Below are 23561 nucleotides of genomic sequence, written 5' to 3' on the forward strand. Positions count from 1 at the left end.
CCTTGCGGTGCCAAAATATTTGTGTAAGACAAGTTGACGTTCCCATTGGTACCACAAGTTTTTTATGAGGTGGTCCAAATAAAAAAAACACAATTTAGCAGCTGTTTTTCACCAAACAAAAAAAATGTTCGTTTTTTTTTTTTAAATGGCATTAATTGGGCGGATTAATTATTGTAATGGGTTAATAGACGTGGTCATTACGGACACTGCAATACCAAATATGTGTACTTTATTGATAGGGGATCATTTATAAAGGGGGATAGGGAATGTGTATATTTATTTATTTATATGTATTTATTTTAATTATTTATTTATTTATTATGTATTTATTTAATTATTGAATTTATTTGTTTTAATTGTTTATTTATGAATTTATGTGTGTGTGTTTTGTGTTTTTTTTTTTTTAACTTTACAGGTATATATACAGTATAGTGCATTACAGCACATGATGAGTGCTGTAATGCACTATACTGTATAGTGAATGAATGAGCAGTCAGTGTTACACACTGACTGCCCATTCAAACTCAGACCCCTGTTTCAGTGCAGGGGCCTGATCGTTATCTATCATAGTAAGCCAGACGCATCGGGAAGCGTCTGGGTTACTATGGTAACCTCTCCGAAGCCGCGTGATCGCTCGTGCGGATCCGAAAGGAAAGAGCAAGGGGAGGGAGATCAGAGGGGAGGGGGTGCAACAGGCCAGGGGGGCGGGGGAGCACAGAGGGGAGATTGGGGGGGAAGGAGATCCCGGGGGGGCGCAGATCGGGGGGGGGGAACAGCCGGCAGGAATCCTCCTCCCGCCGGCCGATCAGCAGGAGGCCACACGATCTCCCCATAGATGCTGCGGTCGCATCGACCGCGGCATCTATGGGGTTAACTGCCCAGGGGGGGGCGAGGCTCCCCTCCGGGCAGTAGCGGCAGGTGGAGGCTGTGTGACACAGCCTCCTCCTGCTGCCTGATTGCATCTAGAGACAGAGGGGGGAGGCAGGGACAGCATGACGTTTCTGGAACGTCATGTTGCGGGAACTACCTGCTTTACATGACGTTCCAGGAACGTCATTTTGGGGCAAGGGGTTAAAGTTAGCAAACCTTTTAATTATGTAATCACGAACCTTACTGCCAAAAGTGAGAAAAGTTACTTACTTGTCTTGGTATCTAGCCATATTAATGGTTGATGAACTCCATTTTTCATCCATGTGATAGGAATAATCCATGTGTGACTGGAAAAAAAAAGAAAAAAAATGTGAACTATACTTTGACTTTTTTATCATTTTGAAAACAAATATATGGCATACTTACATAAGTATTAAAACTATGAATGTACTGAACTTTTAAACCAAACTTTTTTTTAGATTTCCAGCAAACCAGCAGGGAAATCATGCACTATGCATTTCCCGAAGAAAAAATGTTCCACAGTCCAGCACTTTTCGGCAAAGAAGTTGTGTTTTATTCAGTTTCGTTACAGCAGAACACCAACATGCAGTGACCCCACAGATTAGACGCGTTTCGAGCGCATGCGCACTCTTGTTCACCTAGTGCCTTCCCACTCCAATTTCCCTTAAATAATCACCATACAGGTGTACATACAAGTGGATCAAGAGACATACTGCAGATTTTTCATTTTAACACCATATAAATATTCGGTTTCATATATAATCAGTTTTATATATACTGTGTTCATTTACCATAATAGAAAATAAAAATATGAATAAAATATATTATTTTTTGAAGTAGTTGAACACATGCATGTAAGTTGGCGGACTCTGTATTGTGCGATGGTCTGCTGCCCGCACGGGCGGTGTGTGAACTAGGACTAAGTGGTTCCCAACTGATATGCAGTAGCTAGAGCCCACTACCTGTGACCGTGCCTGCGTGCAAGAGACCGCCGCTACGAATATATAAGTGGAGGATAAACCGGGGACGTAACTATGCATTTCCCCCAGAGTTACAGATGCTTTTTGTAGCTCTCTGCTCTGGGTAACAGGCCCGCTCTCATTCTCTAATGGAGTACAGGAAAATGGGAAAATGGGTATTTGACACATTTGATAAGTTAGAGCCATGTGATCCCCCATGGTGCCTTGTTAATCAGGTGGAGGTGGTGACTTTTGGTTGCTTGTCATTGCTGCTGCTGTTAGAGAGAACATTTAAAAGGTAAAGTCCGGGCATTTCCAATATTTGACAGACAGCAGGGGCAGGGGAGAACATAGCAATGAAGCATTACCTACCTCTCCCTCTGCAAGCGATGCACCATCTGACTGGCCCCGGGACCTCAACTGGAAGGCATTTTCCCCCAAGTTGTGATGAGGTCATGACTCAGGTCTAGATGGCTTGTTATGTTCCCTCCTGCCCCTGGAGTGTGACATTTTTTTTTTTACTAGTGGCTGGACTTCTCCTTTAACTTTACTTAGAGGACTGACATAATTTCTTTACCACTATGCTTTCACTCTGCAGAACTAACTTTTTTGAGGTTAAATTTAAAAACAATTTATTACCAATACAATTATTTTACTACATACAGAAACATATACTTTTTTCTAATTATTTTTTTCATTGTATATTTTTTTATACTATTTTCTGCACATGGTTATGGTGACTGCTTGTCTGAGATGCTGTTCTGATCTGCAAACAGTTTATAGATTTTTAGCACTACATTAATGTGAGAAACTTTAGCCAGAAAATATATGGGAGAGTGTTTTTGACATGCTCTGGGTTTATATGCATCATATATTGTAAATAATGTGATCCCTTGTTATCTGACTCCAGCTTTATAAAAAAAAAGTGTTACTTTTCATTGTAATCCTGCCTGCGATGAAATGACTGCTAAAAGTCATCTCTACCTAACATCTATTATGTGCGCTAGTGTGAAAAATATATAAGGATATTTTTTGTGGTATACTGTACATGATTAAACAGATAATTGAAAATAACACCATGAACATTAAAAATAAATAAATGAATGAATGTTAAACATAAAACCTGCATAACAACAGTATAAGGCTATGTTCCCACAATGTCTTTTTTACGTGAAAACGTCCATCTTTTGATAATGACAGATGTTAAAAACCTCTTAAGGACCCATGCCGCACGGCTGCAGCTCCTATCACTGTCCGATCGGGGGGGGGGGGGGGGAGGTGATGCAAAAAAGGGCCATTGTAATCACACCTATTTGCAAAGAAAAAGTTTTACTGTTAATAAAAATAGAAAAATATTTAAAAAGCTATATAAACTGCATATCGCTGTATTCAGACTGACCTATAGAATACAGATAAAATGTCAGTTTTACTGTACAGGGCATTAGGTAAACGAGGAACCCCCCACAATTTGCAGAATTGTATTTTTTTCCCAATTTCACCCCATAAATGACATTTTGGGGATTCCGTCATACATGGTATGGTAGATCAAAAGGCGCCTTTACAAAGTACACCTGTTCCTGAAAAAAACAAGCCCTTACACGGCCTAGTAGCTGAAAAAATAAAAGAGTTATGGGTCTTAGAAGACGAGAAGGAAAAAATTAAAACTCTAAATTGAAAATTGTCCCAGTCCTTAAAGGGAACCTGTCACCCCCCTTGCCGGGGTGACAGGCTCCTGACCCCCGTTAGAGCCCCATATACTTACCTAATCCCGCCTGGTCCCGCTTCTGGAGGTGGTCGGGTGATGAAGATCTCAGCCGCTGCAGCCCGGCGCACGCTCTGAGAGATGAGTCCAAAGCTCATAGAGAATGACAGGAGAGTCCAGCGCTCCGTCATTCTCTATGAGCGTTGGACTCATCTCTCAGCGCGCGCCGGGCTGCAGCGGCTGAGATCTTCATCACCCGACCACCTCCAAAAGCGGGACCCGGCAGGATTAGGTAAGTATATGGGGCTCTAACGGGGGGTCGGGAGCCCTTTAAGGCAATTTTGGGCTCCTTAAGGGGTTAATGATCATGTTCATTAATAAAGTCCTTCCTTATCAAAAGACTGACATTTTTCAAGTAAAAAGGCGCTGTGGGAACATAGCCTATTAGTAACAAATAGTATATTTGATTTCTGATTGCAGGCATCTGCCTGATTGGGTAGAAAATAGGCACATGGAATAGAGCCTTAACCCCTTGCCTCCGAATCCTGTTTTGGCCTTAATGCCCAGGGCATATTTTTCAAAACTGAAGTAATGTTCCTTCCGTCTTCTAAGAGCCATAGCACTTTTATTTTTCCACCTACTGGTTGGGGCCTCATTTTTTCCGCCGTGATCATGATCTCTAGTTTTTGTTGATTGATGTAAGAGAATTTTTTTAAATTATTTTTTTATAAAAAAAATTTCTAATATATAATAAAAAAAAAAATCTGCAATTCTGTTTTTATTTCACCTTGCTTTTCATTTGTACTGTTCACCGTGCGGGACCAATATTGTAATATTTTAATAGATTAGACAATTCTGCATGCTTAGGTATGTAAGGGACAGCATGACGTCCGGGGACGTCATAATGTAGTAACTCACTGCTTTTCATGGTGTCCCCGGACATCATATTGGGGGAAGGGGGGAAGGGGTTAATGGGAATTTGTCAGCTTTAAGTTATGTTCCTAACTACTGACACTGTTAGATGTTAGGTCAAGAAGCTGTGCTTCTGTGATGTAGGGACATGCTTTTATTTTCTGGTATAAATAGTCAAAGAGGCTTTTCCAAGTTTCTGAATAGCTGCAAGCTGGATTGCCTCTTCCCTATTTGATTGACAACTGGAAGCTGAGTCCCAAGCAGGATCTAGTATGTGAGGGGAGTAAGAAGCCTCTGTGACTCTTTGTACCAGAAAATAATTTTTCTGCATTCTGCAAACAGAGCTGGATATTTAAAAGGTACCATGTGTCTTCTTGACTAAATAGATATCTAACAGTGTCATCAATTTGGAACTCGAATTACAGCTAACAGATTTACTTTATGAAAATTCCATGGATTTTTTTAAAGACTAGCTACTAAAACTCCACCCAAGCTATTCAAGCTATGTTCGTACATGGCTCCTTTTTTTTTTGGTGTTTCTGCAGATACTTTCCCACTATTTTGCCATGAATTGCTCAACTGCAGTAAAAAAAAAAAAAAACTAAAATTGCAGCAAATTTGCACTATTTTACTGCAATTTCACAATTCACAGACAAATAAATAGAGGGGAAATGTGAATCAAACATACAAAACAACAACATATGTGAACACAGCCTCAGACCTAAGCAATCAAAGATTACCTGCCCCCCAAAAATGTATATTTAAACGAACTGATAAAACAGACAGCAAAGACACAGTGTGAACCTATCCTCATACTGATGTTTTGAACAATATGAACATACTCAGAGTCATTGGTGGTATTGTCATGATTGCCCATCTTCAGCAATCCTTGACTTAACGTTCCGGCAGATGTGTTGAGTGTGACCAGAGGTATGCCTTTTTTCCATGTCCATGAATCCATGATGTCTTTCAATGGCATTGGTAATTTAACTTCATCCTGGTCATCTATAAACTTAGAACATGAGCTATGTTGTTGTTTGTATCAACAATGGTTAAAAAAAATTTCATTTTAATGTATCATAAATCACTGAAAAGGAGTTATACATTTACAGTAAACTGTGTATACTCTTTGTTCTATGCCAGAATATTTTCACACTGTGCTCATAGGCCCAGATTTATCAAAGGGTGTAAAATGTAGACTGGTGCAAACTGCCCCCAGCAACCAATAACAGATCAGATTTCAGCTCTACTAAAACGAATGGGCAGCTGTGATTGGTTGCTGTGGGCAGTTTGCACCAGTCTACATTTTACCTTCTTTGATAAATCACCCCAATAGTGCCTATTTCTCATATGCTCCAGGAAAACATCTGGCATATTCAGTATAGGTAGAGATAAGCGAACCTACAGTAAGTTTGGGCTTGGGTGAAGCCAAACTATTAGCATTTAATTCCTGCTGCCTGGAGAAGATGGATGAAGCCGGAGGACTGCCTGGAAAACATGGATACAGGGCTGTATCCATGTTTTCAAGGCAGTCCTTGGGCTGCATCCATCTTCTCTAGCCACTTACTTTAGGTTTGCTCATCTCTAAAGGTATTCATAGATCCTCATTCCCTAAAAGAGGCTAAACAATTGTTATTTTGGCCTTCAGGTAAATGGTATACACTGAGGTGTGCTGTATGGAATAGCACAGAAGACATGGGTACCTGAGTATGTTGTATTCCACTAATGCTGTCCAACAACATAGGTATTCTTAAATTTGGAAATAGTTGCTTCTATTCTTTTCCATCAATAAAAACCTTTTCTAATAAAGACACTTATAGCATATCGATTTGATATGTAACAAATAGCTTCTCATTACAGAAAGGGCAGTGGACTTGAACGTATAGTCATACTCCATTAATGTGTTTTATAATCATTCATAGACAATATAGGTAAGCAACTAGGCTTCCATGGCAACTTTTCCAGGGAACAGGGGACTAGACACTGTCATGAATGTCTTTTGTGAAAACACCTTAAAGTGAAAAAGATAACATAGTCTGTCATTTGATTTGTAATTAGTGTTGAGCAAACCTATCAAAATGTTTGGGTTCAGCAACGTTATCTGAACCCATATGCTTGGCGTTGGACTCCCTGCAGCTACAAAAGTTGGATGCCGCCCTATGGAATCCTGGAAAACAGCCACAGGCTGTATCCATGTTTTCCTGGCAGCCTTAACCCTTTAAGGACGGGGCCCATTTTCGTTTTTACGTTTTCGGTTTTTCCTCCTTGTGTTTAAAAGGTCATAGCACTTGCATTTTTCCACCTAGAAACCCACTTGACCCCTTATTTTTTGCGTCACTAATTGTACTTTGCAATTACAGGCTGAATTTTTGCATAAAGTACACTGCGAAACCAGAAAAAAATTCAAAGTGTGGTGAAATTGAAAAAAAAAACGCATTTCTTTTATTTGGGGGAAATGTGTTTTTACGCCATTCGCCCTGGGGTAAAACTGACTTGTTATGCATGTTCCTCAAGTCTTTACGATTAAAACGATATATAACATGTATAACTTATATTGTATCTGATGGCCTGTAAAAAATTCAAACCGTTGTTAACCAATATACGTTCCTTAAAATCGCTCCATTCCCAGGCTTATAGCGCTTTTATCCTTTGGTCTATGGGGCTGTGCGAGGTGTCATTTTTTGCGCCATGATGTGATCTTTCTATCGGTACCTTGATTGCCCATATACGTCTTTTTGATCGCTTTTTATTAATTTTTTTCTGGATTTGATGCGACCAAAAATGCGCAATTTTGCACTTTGGGATTTTTTTGCGCTGACGCCGTTTACCGTACGAGATCAGGAATGTGATTAATTAATAGTTCGGGCGATTCCGCACGTGGCAATACCAAACATGTTTATTTATTTATTTATTTGTTTACTTTTATTTAAACCTGGGAAAAGGGGGGTGATTCAGACTTTTATTAGGGGAGGGGGCTTTTTACTATTAACAACACTTTATTTTTTTTTTTACACTTATACTAGAAGCCCCCCTGGGGGACTTCTAGTATATACACTTGGATCTCTCATTGAGATCTCTGCAGCATAGATATGCTGCAGAGATCCATGAGATCGGCACTCGTTTGCTTTCGGCTGCTGCAGCCAAAAACGAATGAGTGCCGAGCCGAGGACGGCGCCATCTTGGACGCGTCCCCGGCCGGCATCAGTAAGGGAGATCGCTCCTCCGGGACAAGGTCCCGGAGGAGCGATCTCCCCCACTAGACCCCAGGGAAACGTTGCCTCCGGTAATCGGAGGCAGCTGTCAACTTTGACAGCTGCCTCCGATTAGCTAATTAGCGGACACGGCGATCAGACCGTGCCCGCTAATAGCAGCGGTCCCGGGCTACTCGCGGCACTTCAAAGCGGGGCCGCCGCTCGGCCCCGCTTTGAAGTGCAAGTGAGGACATATGACGTACCGGTACGTCATATGTCCTTAAGAGGTTAAGGCCGCATCCAACTTCTGTAGCTGCAGGGAATCAAACAACGAGCATTCGGGATTACATAAAGTTGCTGAAACCAAACATTTTGACAGTATGAACCCGAACGCTCGGCATCAGATTCCCGCTGTCTGCCCGCTCCGTGGAGCGGGTGGATACAGCGGGAGGACCGCCTGGAAAACTGGGATACAGCCTATGGCTATGGCTGTATCCCAGTTTTCCAGGCGGTCCTCCCGCTGTATCCACCCTCTCCACGGAGCGGGCAGACAGCGGGAATCATTACCGAGAGTTCGGGTTCGTACGAACCCAAACCGAACTCTGTTCGGACCATCCCTATTAGTGAGCATTAATAAGTAATAGTGACACAGATTTTTTTATTTATGCCACACTGGTGAAGAAATAAAGAAAAAGTACCATTTGTAAATGATTCCACAAACCATCCTGGTCAGCATTTGAGAATGAAAATTTCTTCAAGTATGACTGTGATGAGACAAATGGAAGGTCATTACTTCTTGAGGCGGTAAGCAGAGAGATCCATGTAGTATCAATGAATCAGATGTTCCTGTCTAGCCTTATATTGCCAAAAGTTCATAAATTCCAAAAATGATTTCTAAACTCACGCTGATCCCTTTGATGAAGAGTTTCTCTGTCAGGAAGGTTGAAGCCATACGGATTAAAGCAGCTGCCTGTATGAAAATGAGAATCCTGCTTTATTATCTGCTTTGTTATCTGTGACATTTTTGATATCAGTGAATAACATAAAGAATTCAGGGATTTTTCAGACATAAGACAATTGAGGTTACAAATCAAAAACAATTCTTTATAAATGTTTTAATTTATATAAGGAATAAGAAATGCTAAGTTTCGTGGCATACCTATCCTTAAAGAGAAATCTGGTAGATTAAACCAGTTGTCCCACCATTAGCTATGATATTACTTGTACAGATCATACATGCTGGTTACATGCTGATAAAATGATCCAGTGTTTGGCACCACCTAGTGTTCAAAGTATAAAAGAACGTGCATGTCCACCTAATGAGCTAAGTGCTGTAGGAGTATGCAAAAAAAAAAATTTTCCTGTGGAGCCTCATTTAAGAGTCTCGAAATATAGGACTAGCCAGATATTCCTCCGGGAAGGGCCCAGCCAAGGGGTGTCTCTGATAGGGAAACCACCAAAACCACCATATTAAGTGGCCCTATAAGTCAATGTAATGACAAGGAAAAAAAAGCTAAGGCCAGGTATCCATCCACAGACAGCTGTTTCGGGGTGTTGCCCCTCATCAGTTTGGAGCAGGATTCTGGCTAGGCCTTGCTTCCACCTAGCCGGAATCCTGCTACAGAGCTTTACACTTGTCAGGAAAGGTAAAGAACTTCTGCAGTAGCATGATAGTATACCAGAGCAGTATGCCGAAGAAGGGGCTATACTATCAGGGACAGATTCAGCGCAGAGCAGCAACATGATGTATATGTCAGCAAAATAAAAAAGGTATTTTATTCTAAAGACTCTGCAAATTACCATATTTGAAATTTGGAAAACGATTTATGGGATACCCCTTTGGGGGAGGGGGGGTGTAACTCAGTGATGGGCATGCATTCACCTTGCTGTCTCATTCAGTGTCTATGGGACATACAAAATGGCTGAAAATAACATGAACAAGTATTGCACCAGAATAGATAACTTGATATGAAAAATGGTGTTACCTTGCTGTAGGTGAAATCATCAAATAATGGCTCTATAAGCTCCACATTATTAATGTCTTCTTCTTTGACTGATACAGCCCTTGCAGATGGCTGCATGTCTCTTTCAAAAATGTTTACCAAGTTGTGCATCATAAATAGCTCATTCTGAAAAAGTAATGAATCGTAAAAGTGAATATTTATAGATGCAACTATGTCATACAAATCCTTTTATTCTACAAAAAACAGAAGTGGATCATGACAGCTACAATACACACAGGTGTAGAATTATCAAAGCTACTGCAAGTGAATCACTCCTGGAAGAAGGTTTGAAATTAGTAGAAGCAGCGTTGGGTTGGTGGAGTGGAGGAGCACTGTTAGGTAAGATTTGACACACATTTAAATGTGTGTGGGGGGGGGCAGGTTTACATTCAGTTATTGTGGATTTATCTACAACATCTTCTGGAAGTTTACATCTACTACTCTTTCAGTAAAGTAATATTTTCTCATATTGCTTCTGATCTTTCCTCAACTAACCTCAAACTGTGCCCCCTTGTTCTTGAGTTCAGTTTTGTTTTTGTTTTTTTGCACCAGGGAGCAGAAGGTTTCAGCCATCTTTTTCCCCTAAACCACCCCTTTAAAGGTTTCCCATATGTTTGGGTATTTCTAAAAGGGATTGGGGTTGGGACTGTTTGGCTACATACACAAGGAAAAGGTTATTGTGACTGACTGCTATAGGCAACTTCTCCGCCCTTTTCTAGCATCAATTTTGATAAATCTTTTCCGTGATGTTTAAGTTGTATACAATGGACATGAGAGAAGGGGAGAAGAAAGGGGCGCTTCCTTGTGCAGTAGGTGGAGGTCAGGTGTGTGGTAGTAGACAACTACAGGAATCCACTCACCTGGTGGAGTTGTGCAAGATTAGGCACAACTCTATCGATGGCATATGATATGATATATAGTATGATATGATATGATATATAGTACTCCGCAGCTATTCCGGGGCGTCACCACCAGAGGTGGGAAAGAAATGTGCAAATGAAGTAACCAGCCGGTTACAGGACCAAAATGGGAACCCCGTACCACTTGGATCAGCGCATGAGTACTGTAATATGTACACAGCTGTACACGCCAGCTTCGTATATCCACAAAACGTCTTGTCCAGCCACGAGATGTATATTGAACCAAATACTTTAATTTGCAACGTGTTTCGGCCTTATTATAAGGGCCTTTCTCAAGCATCATGCTTGAGAACGGCCCTTATAATATTTATTAAGGCCGAAACGCGTTGCAAATAAAAGTATTTGTCCGTTAGTTATCAATGGTTTAAGGCCACCTTAACATCCCCGTTAACAGTCTGCTGCAATAAAAATAAATTATTTGGCTCTGTTCACATCTTTAGCTTTTCCAGCAATTTGTTTGTTTTTAATACAGTGGAAACAAGAATGAATGAGATTATACAACGGACAGTCTGACCTCATTCTTGAAATATGAATATTTGTCTGTAATATGGAAAATCACTCTGAGGAAAAACATAATGTAAACCCACATGTGCATATTTAATCTGCGGTATGATGGTGTGGTTTTTAGTGGCAGCATTTATAGGAATATTTTTACTTCTTTAACAATGCAAATCCACCATTGGACTAGTGCCACATAAGAACAGCCATAAAGGGTAAATAAGTAGAAAAGCAAACATTGTCGCTTCCTTCTACAAAGTGCCTTTCTTGTTTATGAGCTGTGTCATCTATTACAATTTAGATGTGAGATATTTGAGATAATTCAGATATTAGGATTAAATATACAGGTCACAACCCATGAATAAGGGAGGTGGTTTATAGAATTAGGTAACCTTTATTTTTCTGATTTCATAAAATCCCCTCAAGGCGAATGTACCATCAGTTCATTCGCTTTAAGAGTTTCATATGGATTAGAATCAATGGAGGCACATCAAAGAGGGGCAGGGGGTTCCTCCCACTGCTCTAGTGCTCCCCTGCTGCCAGTGCTTCACCCCCGGCCGGAGCCGTACGTGGGAACCGGGCCACGGTTAAAAAAAAAAAGGACCGCGGTATCGTCTTTCAACATCGGTGTAGCTCTATCCATGTGATGACCTTAGAGTCAAAGACTAAGACAGGATAGCACTGTGGCAAGTGATTACCTAAGCGGCTGTCACTTTCGTCTTGGGAGTGACAGCCTACTCAGCCAATGACTGGCTGTGATGCTGTCCCATCTTAATCTACGATTGGCTGAGTGGGCTGGAAACGGCTGCAATCAGTGGGGGACTCTGGAGACCAATAGGAGGACACAGGAGCAACATGTGAGCATACCCTTTTTTGTTTTCTATATGTATTGAATTGTATGGCCACCATCTTAAGAAACACATTAAAAAACTGCAACAATGTTTGTAATGAATCTTGGTTCACAGGATTCAGTTCGCTCATCTCTATAGTTCATGCACGCACAGGAGGTATAATCAATGAGTTTTTACAGTATATTAGGTCTGAATCCACAAAGAAAAAGAACCTAGCAGCAAGTCATTGTTTCCAGCTTTCTGCCATACCCCTCCGCCACTTGTTTTTGGGGCTAATTATTGTCAAGGCCTGAGCTGACCAGAAGATCCTTGGGGACTCTAGTCAACTCTACTTCATATTAAAGGGGCTATCCCAAGATCAAAAGTTATCCACAAGATAGGGGATAAGTAGCTGATTTTCTGCTAGACCCCTAGGCCACTTGTTTTTGGGGCTAATTATTGTCAAGGCCTGAGGCGACCAGAAGTTCCTTGGGGGCTCTAGTGGGCTAGTCAACTCTACTTCAAAGTCAACTCTATCCCAAGATCAAAAGTTAACCACAAGACAGGGAATAACTAGCCGATAGATGGGATTCCGATCCTTTAGCAATCCTGACAACAGAAGAAAACTGTCCCCAAATAAATAGATAGAAATGTGCATGTGAGGCCAGCATTCTTTTCATTACCTATGGTATTCCGAACACTGCTGAATGCAAAGCTCTTTAGATCCCTTTCATACAATTTTTATCAAATGAAGGAAAGATTGTGATCGTATGGTAGACATCAATAATTTTAATAAACTCAACATATAACCCTTCAAATATAGCAAGTATTTGTTAACACGAAGGGGCAAATGATTTGTCCTTATAAACTATTCAGATACAAACGCAATTCTGCTCATATCTGCCACGTTCAGTCATTAGAATGTATGTTACTTTTTCTCTCTGTTAGAGATTATGAGATGATGATGAGAAAATATGTTTGCTTCCTTACTCTTTAGGGGTCTTAGAGACAGAAAGAATATCAGAAATCCTTCAGCACTACTCTGAGATGTGTGTGGGGAGGGAAATGCTCTTTGCTTTCTAAATGGCACAGCTTGCTCCTTCACAGTGCTTAGGAGATAATTGTTTCACACTCTCACATACCAGCAAATTCATTTCCATTTTGAGGTGAATGCCTTTTTTGCTGAAACCTTTAGGAAGCTACACCCTGCCATGTTGAGGAGAACAAAAGAGAACCACTATAACTGTCCATAAACGGTAGCGTAGCAAGCACAAAAAATATATATCTGAGCTTGTTTCCTCTTATAAATGACACATTCAGCAGTTTTTGAGGTTATTATTGCCCCCTGATTTAAAAGCATCAAATGATACATTTTTACCATTATGATGTACAAAAATGTAGTCCAGTAACGGAGAAGAGGGGAATTATCATCCCTAATGGAAGGACATAATCAACAATGTAGCTAAAGAACTCTTGTAACTGATGCCTCAAATAGATTTTTCTCCCGGATAGATTGTTGTCTCACGGATTGCCCATATATTGTCTGAAATGCAAACTGTAAACTGTATCTGAGATATCCTCCACATCCTTTACTGTTCTTACATTGATAGATCTTCAGCCATCAGCGCTCATTTGCAGTGCCTTTAGAAGGCCCAAAGAATCGAGCGGCCGAGCCGCATAAACAATCAATGTGTTGTTCCTGCAGCCGTTTTAAAGTATTTTACACAGGGAGATGTGCAGCTGAGAGTGATATATGTTGCTGCAGTAGAGAAGATATGGTCAGCTGAGGATCAGGCATTTCCTGCGCCTAGGCTGACTGCTGTCACTTTTACACACACCAATTATTAGCCGAAGGAGTGTTTTTGGAAAAACTCTTTGCCGAACTCCAGCCATTAAGCAATTAGTAGATCCCAAAGATTTAGTATAATAAAAAAAAAACTTTTTACATGTGACACAGACATATGTCAAGAGTTTTGACTGGGGACTGGGTGTTCAGACCCCAGCAATCACTAGACTAGGCAGGAGAAGCACTTGGCCTAATTCTTCTCTTCCCTTGTCCCTGCTTTTCCCATCTCCCTATAGAAGGATATAGTACTCTATATAGGATTTACAGCGTGTATACATATACAGTATAGTAAGACTGTGGAGCCATGTGCTTTTCCTGCAATGATTTTAGGTGTATAATACAAATAACAGATAAGGTTACAGCATTGTTTTTTTTTTAATCCACAAATGATGCCCCTCTAAATGATCCTATTTTAGGCAGCCACCTATTCTTTTGAGCGGAAAGACGAATCAGGGAACCAAGCTCCTCTGAAATAAAGATGGAAGTTTGTAGCAGGCACCAAGTTTATTAATAACACACTACACACTGCTTCACACAATGCTCCTCTATTGCTTCCAATATACAGTAAATTACTGAAGGAAAAAAAGATTTCAGCTGGTAATTTTCATTCTGTTTTATATATAAAGCAATTTTTATGGGAGTCAAAGTCTACAAGGAAAGGATGAGATTTTTTAGTGAATGTGACTTGTGTGCAGCAAGCTTTTCACTTTCAACAATATGTCTAGCTTCTTTTCCTAGCTAGTTGCTTTATTCTAGCTTTTCTCTTTCCCCTTGGTAATCCGCTCCCCCTTGCTATATCTGTAGATCTGCGAAATACAGTTCAAGGAAGCACCTGTTGGGAAAATAAAGCTGTGCAATAGCTTATAGGGAAGACGCGGGCCATCCACTTTGTGGAGAGAATCTTCTTTGCATACAACCTAGTAAAACTGCATATATATCACAGTACTTGCCGTAGCTGTTCAAAGCATTACTGTGACCTGTATTCAAGTCTCAAATAACTGTGTAGCTAACAATATAAGAATAACTGCATTAGAAGCTGAAATAACGTAAAATACAACCACATCATAAAAGATATTTCCATTATCCCCACATGAAATAATGTAAGGAATGTCCCAGACAGAAATAAATTAAAGCAATAATGTAGTTATGAGAGATACGTTATTGGACATGTGAGACCTGATTGTATGATGCCTACCAATTTCAGTTTAGGGTCGATGAAACTGGCACCTCGGTATTCAAAGTAAGAAGCAAATCCTTCATTCAGCCAAATGTCATTCCACCATTTCATGGTAACAAGATTTCCAAACCACTAGAAAAGAAGGAAATATAAAATGACAAGTGCTTGTGTGGTCACTCATTTGCTTCATTCTTATAAACAGTTCAATAGCTACAAGCAAGGATAACAAAAAGTATATAACATCTAAATAAAAATATGTGTCAAGTTGCCCATATATAATACAGAAACGGGGTATTTGAAAAATTGTGATTGAGATTTTTTTTTAAAGTGTGAGTACTTCAGTGTTTCCCCCTGATTTACTGAGATGATGTGCACATGTGCCAGGGCCAATCACTGGCCTCAGTGGTCTTTTCCTGCATGCACATCGTGCGACCGCTGAAGCAGTGGTTAGCTGCAGTGTATCGGATATCATCACAGCACTTTTACTGGTGGACACCACAGCAGATGCAGCACTAAAGTGGCGGTAATAGGTATATATAGTTGTTTTTAGTTTTTCTGGTCTATATCTATGGGTATTTATTTTAACTACCAGGAATCCCTTTAAAATTTATGTCAGATGTCACTAATAATGTCCATTGACTGTCAATGCAATGTGTATTGGGATTAACTCTAAGGAAGGGGGTTGACACATTGGACTTTTGTTTGCTTGAGAAGTGCTTGAGCAAGGCCCTCCAGTATAAGAGGGCAGAAACGCATTGCCACCATTACATTTGTTGGAACTATGACTGATGACTCCGGGCTCCTTATAGCTGATGCACTTCTTCCAGCGGCTTGTCTGCTCTCATCTTAATTCTTCACCTGCGCCATCTCGGAGAGGAGACTACATTTTCTGCAGGGTCTGGCAGAATATCTTCCCCTGGAAACTTATTACTGGGGGTCTGACGCAATCATTGCTACAATAAATGGAGCTCTCACCATGCCTGCGCTGCCACAGTGGCCTGTGTTCTATATTTTCTATATGGGGCCACTGAATGCTAAGTTATTGTGTTCCAGTGAAACTAGGAAAGGGTATAAACCTATCATATGCAGTAATGTTTAAATAGCAGACATGACATTGCAGGGCATGAGGAGCCATGGATAAATGCCCAGGACTGGAACTGGGCAAGGTGAGTAACACAAGATTTATTGCAATACTCTATATACAGTAGACTGCACAGTATATCAATATAGGTCATTACCGAAAACTCACCTATAAATAAATCTATATCATAAAAATGAAAGTCTGTCTGTCTGTCTGTCCATCTGTCCTCTATAGACTTCCAAACGCCTGAAACGTTTGACCCCAAATTTGGCCCACAGATACATTGGGTATCTGTGGGCAGGTTAGAGCGAAGGTCCCATCCTTGCCAAATGTACAGGAGGGGAGGTGGAAGAGGAAGAGCACCTCATGAAAAAATGAATGGTAAAATCTCCAGACTGCACATACAGGTGATATAATTAGCTGCAGCTCTGCCCAGAGGAAATGGCAGTTGGGAGCCTTAGCAACCAATAGGATTACTACTTTCATTTTCACTGGGAGCTGTGGTTGCTAGGGCAGCTGCCTCACAACAGATTCGCAGAAATAACTGGTAGACCCCCTACTCCATCTATACAGTACATGTATACAGGACCCCCTACTCCATCTATACAGTACATGTATACAGGGCCCCCTACTCCATCTATACAGTATTTGTATACAGAACCCCCTACTCCATCTATACAGTACAGGTATACAGGGCCGTATTACCAGCTGCTGCTGCCCTAAGCACTAAAGCTGAAGATGCCCCATCCTCACTCACCAATTAGCATCAGGATAGGTAGATTGGTAGATAATAGCTCCAGACGTCACATTTAACACCGCCACACCAGACCTGACCAATACCGCCATACTGTAACTGGATAACACTGCTATACCAGACCTGACCAATACCGCCATACTGTAACTGGATAACACAGCCATACCAGACCTGACCAATACGCCACACTGTGACTGGATAACACTGTCATACCAGACCTGACGAATACCGCCAAACTGTGACTGGATAACACTGTCATACCACACTTGACCAATACCGCCATACTGTGACTGGATAACACCGCTATACCAGACCTGACCAATACTGCCACACTGTGACTGGATAACACAGCCATACCAGACCTGACCAATACTGCCATACTGTAACTGGATAACACCACCATACCAGACCTTACCAAAACCAACACACTGTGACTGGATAACACCGCTATACCAGACCTGACCAATACCACCATACTGTGACTGGATAACACCGCCATACCAGACCTGACCAATACCGCCATACTGTGACTGGATAACACCGCCATACCAGACCTGACCAATACCGACACACTGTGACTGGATAACACCGCCATACCAGTCCTGACCAAAACCGCCATACTGTGACTGGATAACACTGTCATACCAAACCTGACCAATACCACCATACTGTGACTGGATAACACTGTCATACCAGACCTGACCAATACCGCCATACTGTATCTGGATAACACTGTTATACCAGACCTGACCAGTACCGCCATACTGTGACTGGATAACGCCGCTATACCAGACCTGGCCAATACCACCATACTGTAACTGGATAACGCCGCTATACCAGACCTGACCAATAGCGCCATACTGTGACTGGATAACACCGCTATACCAGACCTGGCCAATACCGCCATACTGTGACTGGATAACACCGCTATACCAGACCTGACCAATACCGCCATACCCCCCTCGAAAAAAAAACAGATTTTCTTGCAAGTCTGAACGGGAGATGGGAGACTAGAAATATACAAAAAATTAAGTTGTTTCCTTTCCCTTGCTCCCTGGTACTGCTCCTCTGCAAGGTGCTGCCCTAGGCACCAGACCACGGGTGCCTAATCATAAATACGACCCTGCAAGTATACAGGACCCTAAAACTATACACTACTGGTGCACGAGACCTCCACCACCTGTATACTACAGGTATACAGGACCATCAAACTATACACTACAGGTATACAGGACCCCCGAACTATATACTACAGGTATACAAGACCTCCACCAACTATACATTACAGGTATACAGCACCTTCACCAACTATATACTACAGGTATACAGGATGCCCGAACTATACAGTACATGTATACAGGACCTTCACCAACTATACACTGCAGGTATACAGGACTTCCCAAACTATACAGTACAGGTATACAGCCCCCCCAACTATACACTACTGGTATACAGGACCCCTCTCAACTATACACTACAGGTATACAGCGCCCCCCCACTACACACTACAGGTATACCGGACCCTCCCAACTATACACTATAGGTATACAGCCCCCCCACCCCCCAACTATACACTACAGATATACGGGACCACTAAAAACTATACACTTTAGGTATACAAAACCCCTCAAACTATGCACTAGAGGTATACACTAATTCCACTGATTAACTCAGATTAAACAATACCTTTTAAAAGATTGCTGTTTCCTGTTAAGCACCATTTGCAATGACAATAAACAAGGCCCAAGGCCGATCACTGCAGGTGGCGCATAAATCTGGATTCTGCATGTTCTCCGCATGGACAATTGTATGTTGCTGCTCCAGAGTTGTATCAGGTAGAAATCTTTATGTCTATGCACCTGGCAATAGCACTGCCAATGTTGTATATAACCCGGCTCTGTATAACACTACCAATGTTGTATATAACCAGGCTCTTTATATAACACTGCCAATGTTGTATATAACCAGGCTCTGTATATAACACTGCCAACATTGTATATAACCAGGCTGTATATAACACTGCCAATGATGTATATAACCAGGCTCTGTATATAACACAGCAAATGTTGTATATAACCAGGCTGTAAATAACACTGACAATGTTGTGTATAACCAGGCTCTGTATATAACACTGCCAATGTTGTATACAACCAAGCTCTGTATACAGTCTGATCACATGACATCTCAGTTTGGCTATTAGGTATTTAGGATGTTTAAAGTTTTTTGTTTATTTCTAATGTGCATAAGCTACAATTTATATAAACAGTGCAGAACTGTCAGGTATGAAGGGCTACTGGCGATTTCCTCTTAAACAAAAAAAACAACGACATAGATTGGCCTCCACCTTAGAACAAATCTAATTAACACACTGACACTTTATACCCGGGCAGAGTCGGGTACATTTTCTAGTAACTATTAAAGATCATATTTCAGAAATGGGAATGCCTCAATAACCATAAACCAAAATTTGGGGATTTATTCATGACATTATACTTGCAGTATACAGCTGTCATTTTTACATTCAATCATCTCAATTAAACTGAACAAGCAGAATTCTACTGTTTCCACTACTATTCCAGATCACGATGAACACTAGTCAACACAATGTGCAATTATTCTTCACAACTTAAAGGGAACCTGTCACCTGGGATGACAGCGCCGAGCCCGCCCGACCCCCTGGTGGAGCCACGGATACTTACCCTTTCCTGCAAGTCCCGCTCCTGGACGCAGTTCCGGGACGAAGATATCGCGGTCGAAAGCCGTGCGCATGCTCAGCAGAGATGAGTCCGATGCCCATATAGAATGACTGCTCCACTCATTCTCTAAGAGCATTGGACTCATCTCAGGTAATTAGCATACAGTGCGCGCTCACCTTCGGGCGGCGATATCTCCGTCCCAGGACCGGGTCCAGAAGCGGGACTTGCAGGAAAAGGTAAGCATCCGGGGCTCCACCGGGGGGTCGGGCGGCCTTGGCGCCGCCATCTGGGGTGACAGGTCCTCTTTAATTTACACTGTTGCCAAGAATACAATGTTACCACAAGTAAGTATTTGTGGATGTTATGTTTGTGTGGCTGCTTAGACTATTGAGCATACTGTCTGTAGCAAAGGTGAAATCCAGGTGTTTTCCACAAAACATATAGCAAGACTCGTATCACATTTAGTCTATATTCCCACTAGGTAAAAATAAGGGCAAATAACGGCAGTTGTTGCAAAACAACAGCTCTTATTAATGATCAGGATAATTTATAACGGCTGTTGTTTTGCAACAACTGCCCTTATTTGCCATTATTTTTACCTAGTGGGAACACAGCCTTACCGGTATTAAACACATCTGTATCTGTGAACATTGATTTATTCAAAAAGTGCTATAATCAGCATAATTATTTATTCAGGTTTAGTGGTGTGCATAGAAGTCTATAAAGAGGGAAGGCAGGAGGGGACATTAGCTGCAGAGTGAGACATAGAGAAAGTGTTGTCCATATAACCATATAGAAGAGTACAGTTTCCTTTTCTGTGTATGTACATTGTATGGAAGACATCATAACAGGTAATCTCAACCAGCTAGCTCAGCGGAAGATAGAATATTACAGATAGAGGCCCAGATTGATCAAAGGGTGTACAATAAAAAAAAAACTGATGTAAGCTGCCCAAAGCGACCTATCACAGCTTAGCTTACAGCCCTGGTAAAATGAAAGATGAGCTGTGACTGGTTGCTTTGGGCAGTTTACACCATAATTTAATTTACACCCTTTGATAAATCTGTAGCAGAAAAACTGCTGAAAATGCATCCTATATAATATGTAATGACCTGGATCTGCCATAATATTCTGAACAATGGGAGAGTACCCCATTAAGGTTAAATGATTGGTAATTCGATAAATAAAGGTTATGAGGATTTGTTTCTATAAGTAAAATATTATGATTTTTGTCAGAAAGTATTGCTAGACTATAGTAAAATACTGAAGACATAAAGAAGTAATAATGAAATTAATAAAGATTTGGAACATTTTACCACATGCCTGGTGTCCTATCTCATGAGCAACAATCAAGCATGTCAAAGCCTTAGAATTGCTGAACTTCTGCTTGGGATCATACGTCAAGGAGTTTTCCTGGAAAGTAATTAATCCCCAGTTCTCCATTGCAGGCACACCAATGTCAGGCATTGCTACTAAATCTGAAAGAGAGGGACATACTTTCATCACTACTTTATAAAAATTTGTGGAGTTGTATATAATTTATTTGGTGTTCATAGTATGCTGATAAAGCAAACATGCTGAAAACCAACATAGTGTTTACTGGTAGTAAGAAGCGCTAGAAGCAACATGAAAACCTTTAAGGATGCATGCATCAGAAAATATTTTATAATATAAAATATAAATATTTTATAATTTAAAAAAAATTACTCCAAAAAAGGTTTTATGATTAGAGTCAATGATAAAAATGACTTTACCTTCCAGTTCAATTATACATCTGTAATTGATATCTGTAAATGCTATGGGTTTATAATTAAAGGGGTATTCTCCTCTGGGCTTGTTGTAGGACAGTAAATAATAAACTGATGGCTGGGGGACTGACCCCCCCCCCCCCCCCCCGTACCCCCACGATCCTGAGTACAGGGACGCAATCCCCACTCAGTCAATGGAGTGCATAGCACGTCTGTGCAGTCACCATTACCAGCGCTCAATTTATTCTCTATGGAGCCACCAACCACTTCCCAATTCAGCACGCTGAAACATTCTGTGAAAAATTTCACACAAGAGTATAAAAAAAACGGAAAAAGGACGGTTAAAAAAGAAAAACTTTGAGTAAACAACTAAAAATAACGTCCGCTGTTTGCACTCTGTATACACTCCAGACGGGATTCCATTAGGCTGCACAGAAAACTGACATGTCAGTTTTGTGTGGCCGCTATTCATTGACACGTGAACTTCACAGACGGCGGCCGTTTGCCGACACGGCCGTGTCACAGAACGGCCGCTGTCATACATTGTGTGAACCCAGCTTTATAGCAGATGTTGCTTGAAAAAAAAAAATTCTTTATATACACTTAGATTTAATGTCACTGAACTATAAGTTGGCTGACAACTTACTGTGCTAAATGCTTTTTAATTAAAGGCAATGTTCACACAATGTTTTTTCTTGTCCGTTTATAATTTTTAAAATGACATCTGTTATTTTGAGGATTGTTTGCCCGTCAGTGCAATAACAGCTGCTAGAACATTATTCTAGTTTAGGTGGACTGATTGGACTTTGGGTGTGTCTTTAATTGAAAAGTCCATTAAATTTATTAGTAAAAACGGAGAAAGGACGGTGAAAAAAGAAAAACTGTGTTTGAACAACTAAAAAAAAGTCCGCTGTTTGCAAAAGACGTCCGAAAATAATTGTCATGATCATTAATTTGACATCCGCGCAGCTAATGTCCGTCATTTTATACACTGTGTGCATTGGACATCTGGCATTCTATTGACTTCAATGCATTGCAGTCAGTTAAATTACAGCAATACAGACGCCTTTTCTCTTTTTTTGATGTTGTGTGAACATAGCCTAACTGTGCAGTGCACATATGTATTAGGAAAAAAAATGTCAACTGTTCTAAATGCAGTCTTGTGAAATAGGGTAATGTGTAGGTTCCTGGTCCCTCTCCTAGCAACATTTTAGTAAGAACTATTAACATTATATTTACTTTCTTATGACAGGCTGCAAATGCCATACAAGAAATGACAAAGGACAAAAAAACAGGGCAGGAAAATATTTAAGACATTGAAAAGACTGGAAATGTGGTACATTACTAACTGTATAGCGGCTTTATTGAAATAGATGTGCTTTATTTCCATCAAATAGTGTATTTTTCAGTTAAAACTAAGCTCACCTGTTTTTTGTAGAGGGTATGTGACATTTAATAGATCCTCCATATAAGAAAGAATTGGCCCCACAATTTCCACAGAAAAGTTTGCATATCCATTCTTTATTACTTCCTTTCGTGCCCAAACTCGTATCTAAGATATAATAAGAAAATGTTTCACTCGCAGTAAATAAAGCAAACAATATTTTTTCATAATCCTTGAAGCTCAAAATCATGTTCTGTAAATATGAGAAAGCAAAAAAGAAATGCATTAAAGCAACTCTGTACCCACAATCTGACCCCCCCCCCCCCAAACCACTTGTAACTTCGGATAGCTGCTTTTAATCCAAGATCTGTCCTGTCGTCCATTCGGCAGGTGATGCAGTTATTGTGCTAAAAAAACAACTTTTAAACTGGCCGCCCTGTGCCCTACAGGAGTATCTGTGCCTTAACTTTGCACCGCTACTCCGTCCCTCCTCCCCACCCTCTTCATCATTAGGAATGCCACTGGAACATTTTCTCCATGCTGAACATTGCACAGGTCCTTAACGATCCAGCCCATGAGCCGGGCTGCCACAGGTGGGGAATAGGAGGCAATCAGCCTGGAGCATTCCTAATGATGAGGAGGGCGGGGAGGAGGGACAGAGAGGGTGTGCCAGCTTAAAGGGAACCAATCACACACAAATTGGCCATAAAGATAAGGAAACGTGCTGGTACATCAGCCAGCACGCTTCCTAACCATCCCCCTGTCCCCTCCGTCCCATGAACATTCAGCCCGCAAAGTTAGTTTAATAGTGTCCCGCGCTGTATGCAAATTACCATGTAAGTAGTCAAGGTGGGCGGGCGGCTGGTCAAGTAGTCCCGGTGGGCGGGGGGCTTCGTCATGTAGTCACAGGCTCCTGGGCCGCCTCCGGTGCTGTAATCACGCCCCTCCGGGCGTGTTGTAAAGCGGCTC

General features: G+C 41.1%; 1 protein-coding gene across 1 annotated transcript in view; it reads right to left on the reverse strand.

Annotated features, from left to right (window-relative positions):
* Window positions 1-23561, reverse strand: part of LVRN (laeverin) — a 100115-nt gene that overhangs the window by 22444 nt on the left and 54110 nt on the right. The window contains exons 4-11 of the mRNA XM_069962686.1: window positions 22634-22760; window positions 20784-20938; window positions 14948-15061; window positions 9641-9784; window positions 8560-8625; window positions 8354-8419; window positions 5307-5476; window positions 1141-1217 (exon numbers count right to left, since the gene is read on the reverse strand). Of these exons, the coding sequence (XP_069818787.1) occupies window positions 1141-1217; window positions 5307-5476; window positions 8354-8419; window positions 8560-8625; window positions 9641-9784; window positions 14948-15061; window positions 20784-20938; window positions 22634-22760 (919 nt within the window). The remainder of the gene's footprint in view (window positions 1-1140; window positions 1218-5306; window positions 5477-8353; window positions 8420-8559; window positions 8626-9640; window positions 9785-14947; window positions 15062-20783; window positions 20939-22633; window positions 22761-23561) is intronic.

This window comes from Dendropsophus ebraccatus, chromosome 3 (assembly GCF_027789765.1).
Source record: "Dendropsophus ebraccatus isolate aDenEbr1 chromosome 3, aDenEbr1.pat, whole genome shotgun sequence".
Lineage (NCBI taxonomy): Eukaryota > Metazoa > Chordata > Amphibia > Anura > Hylidae > Dendropsophus > Dendropsophus ebraccatus.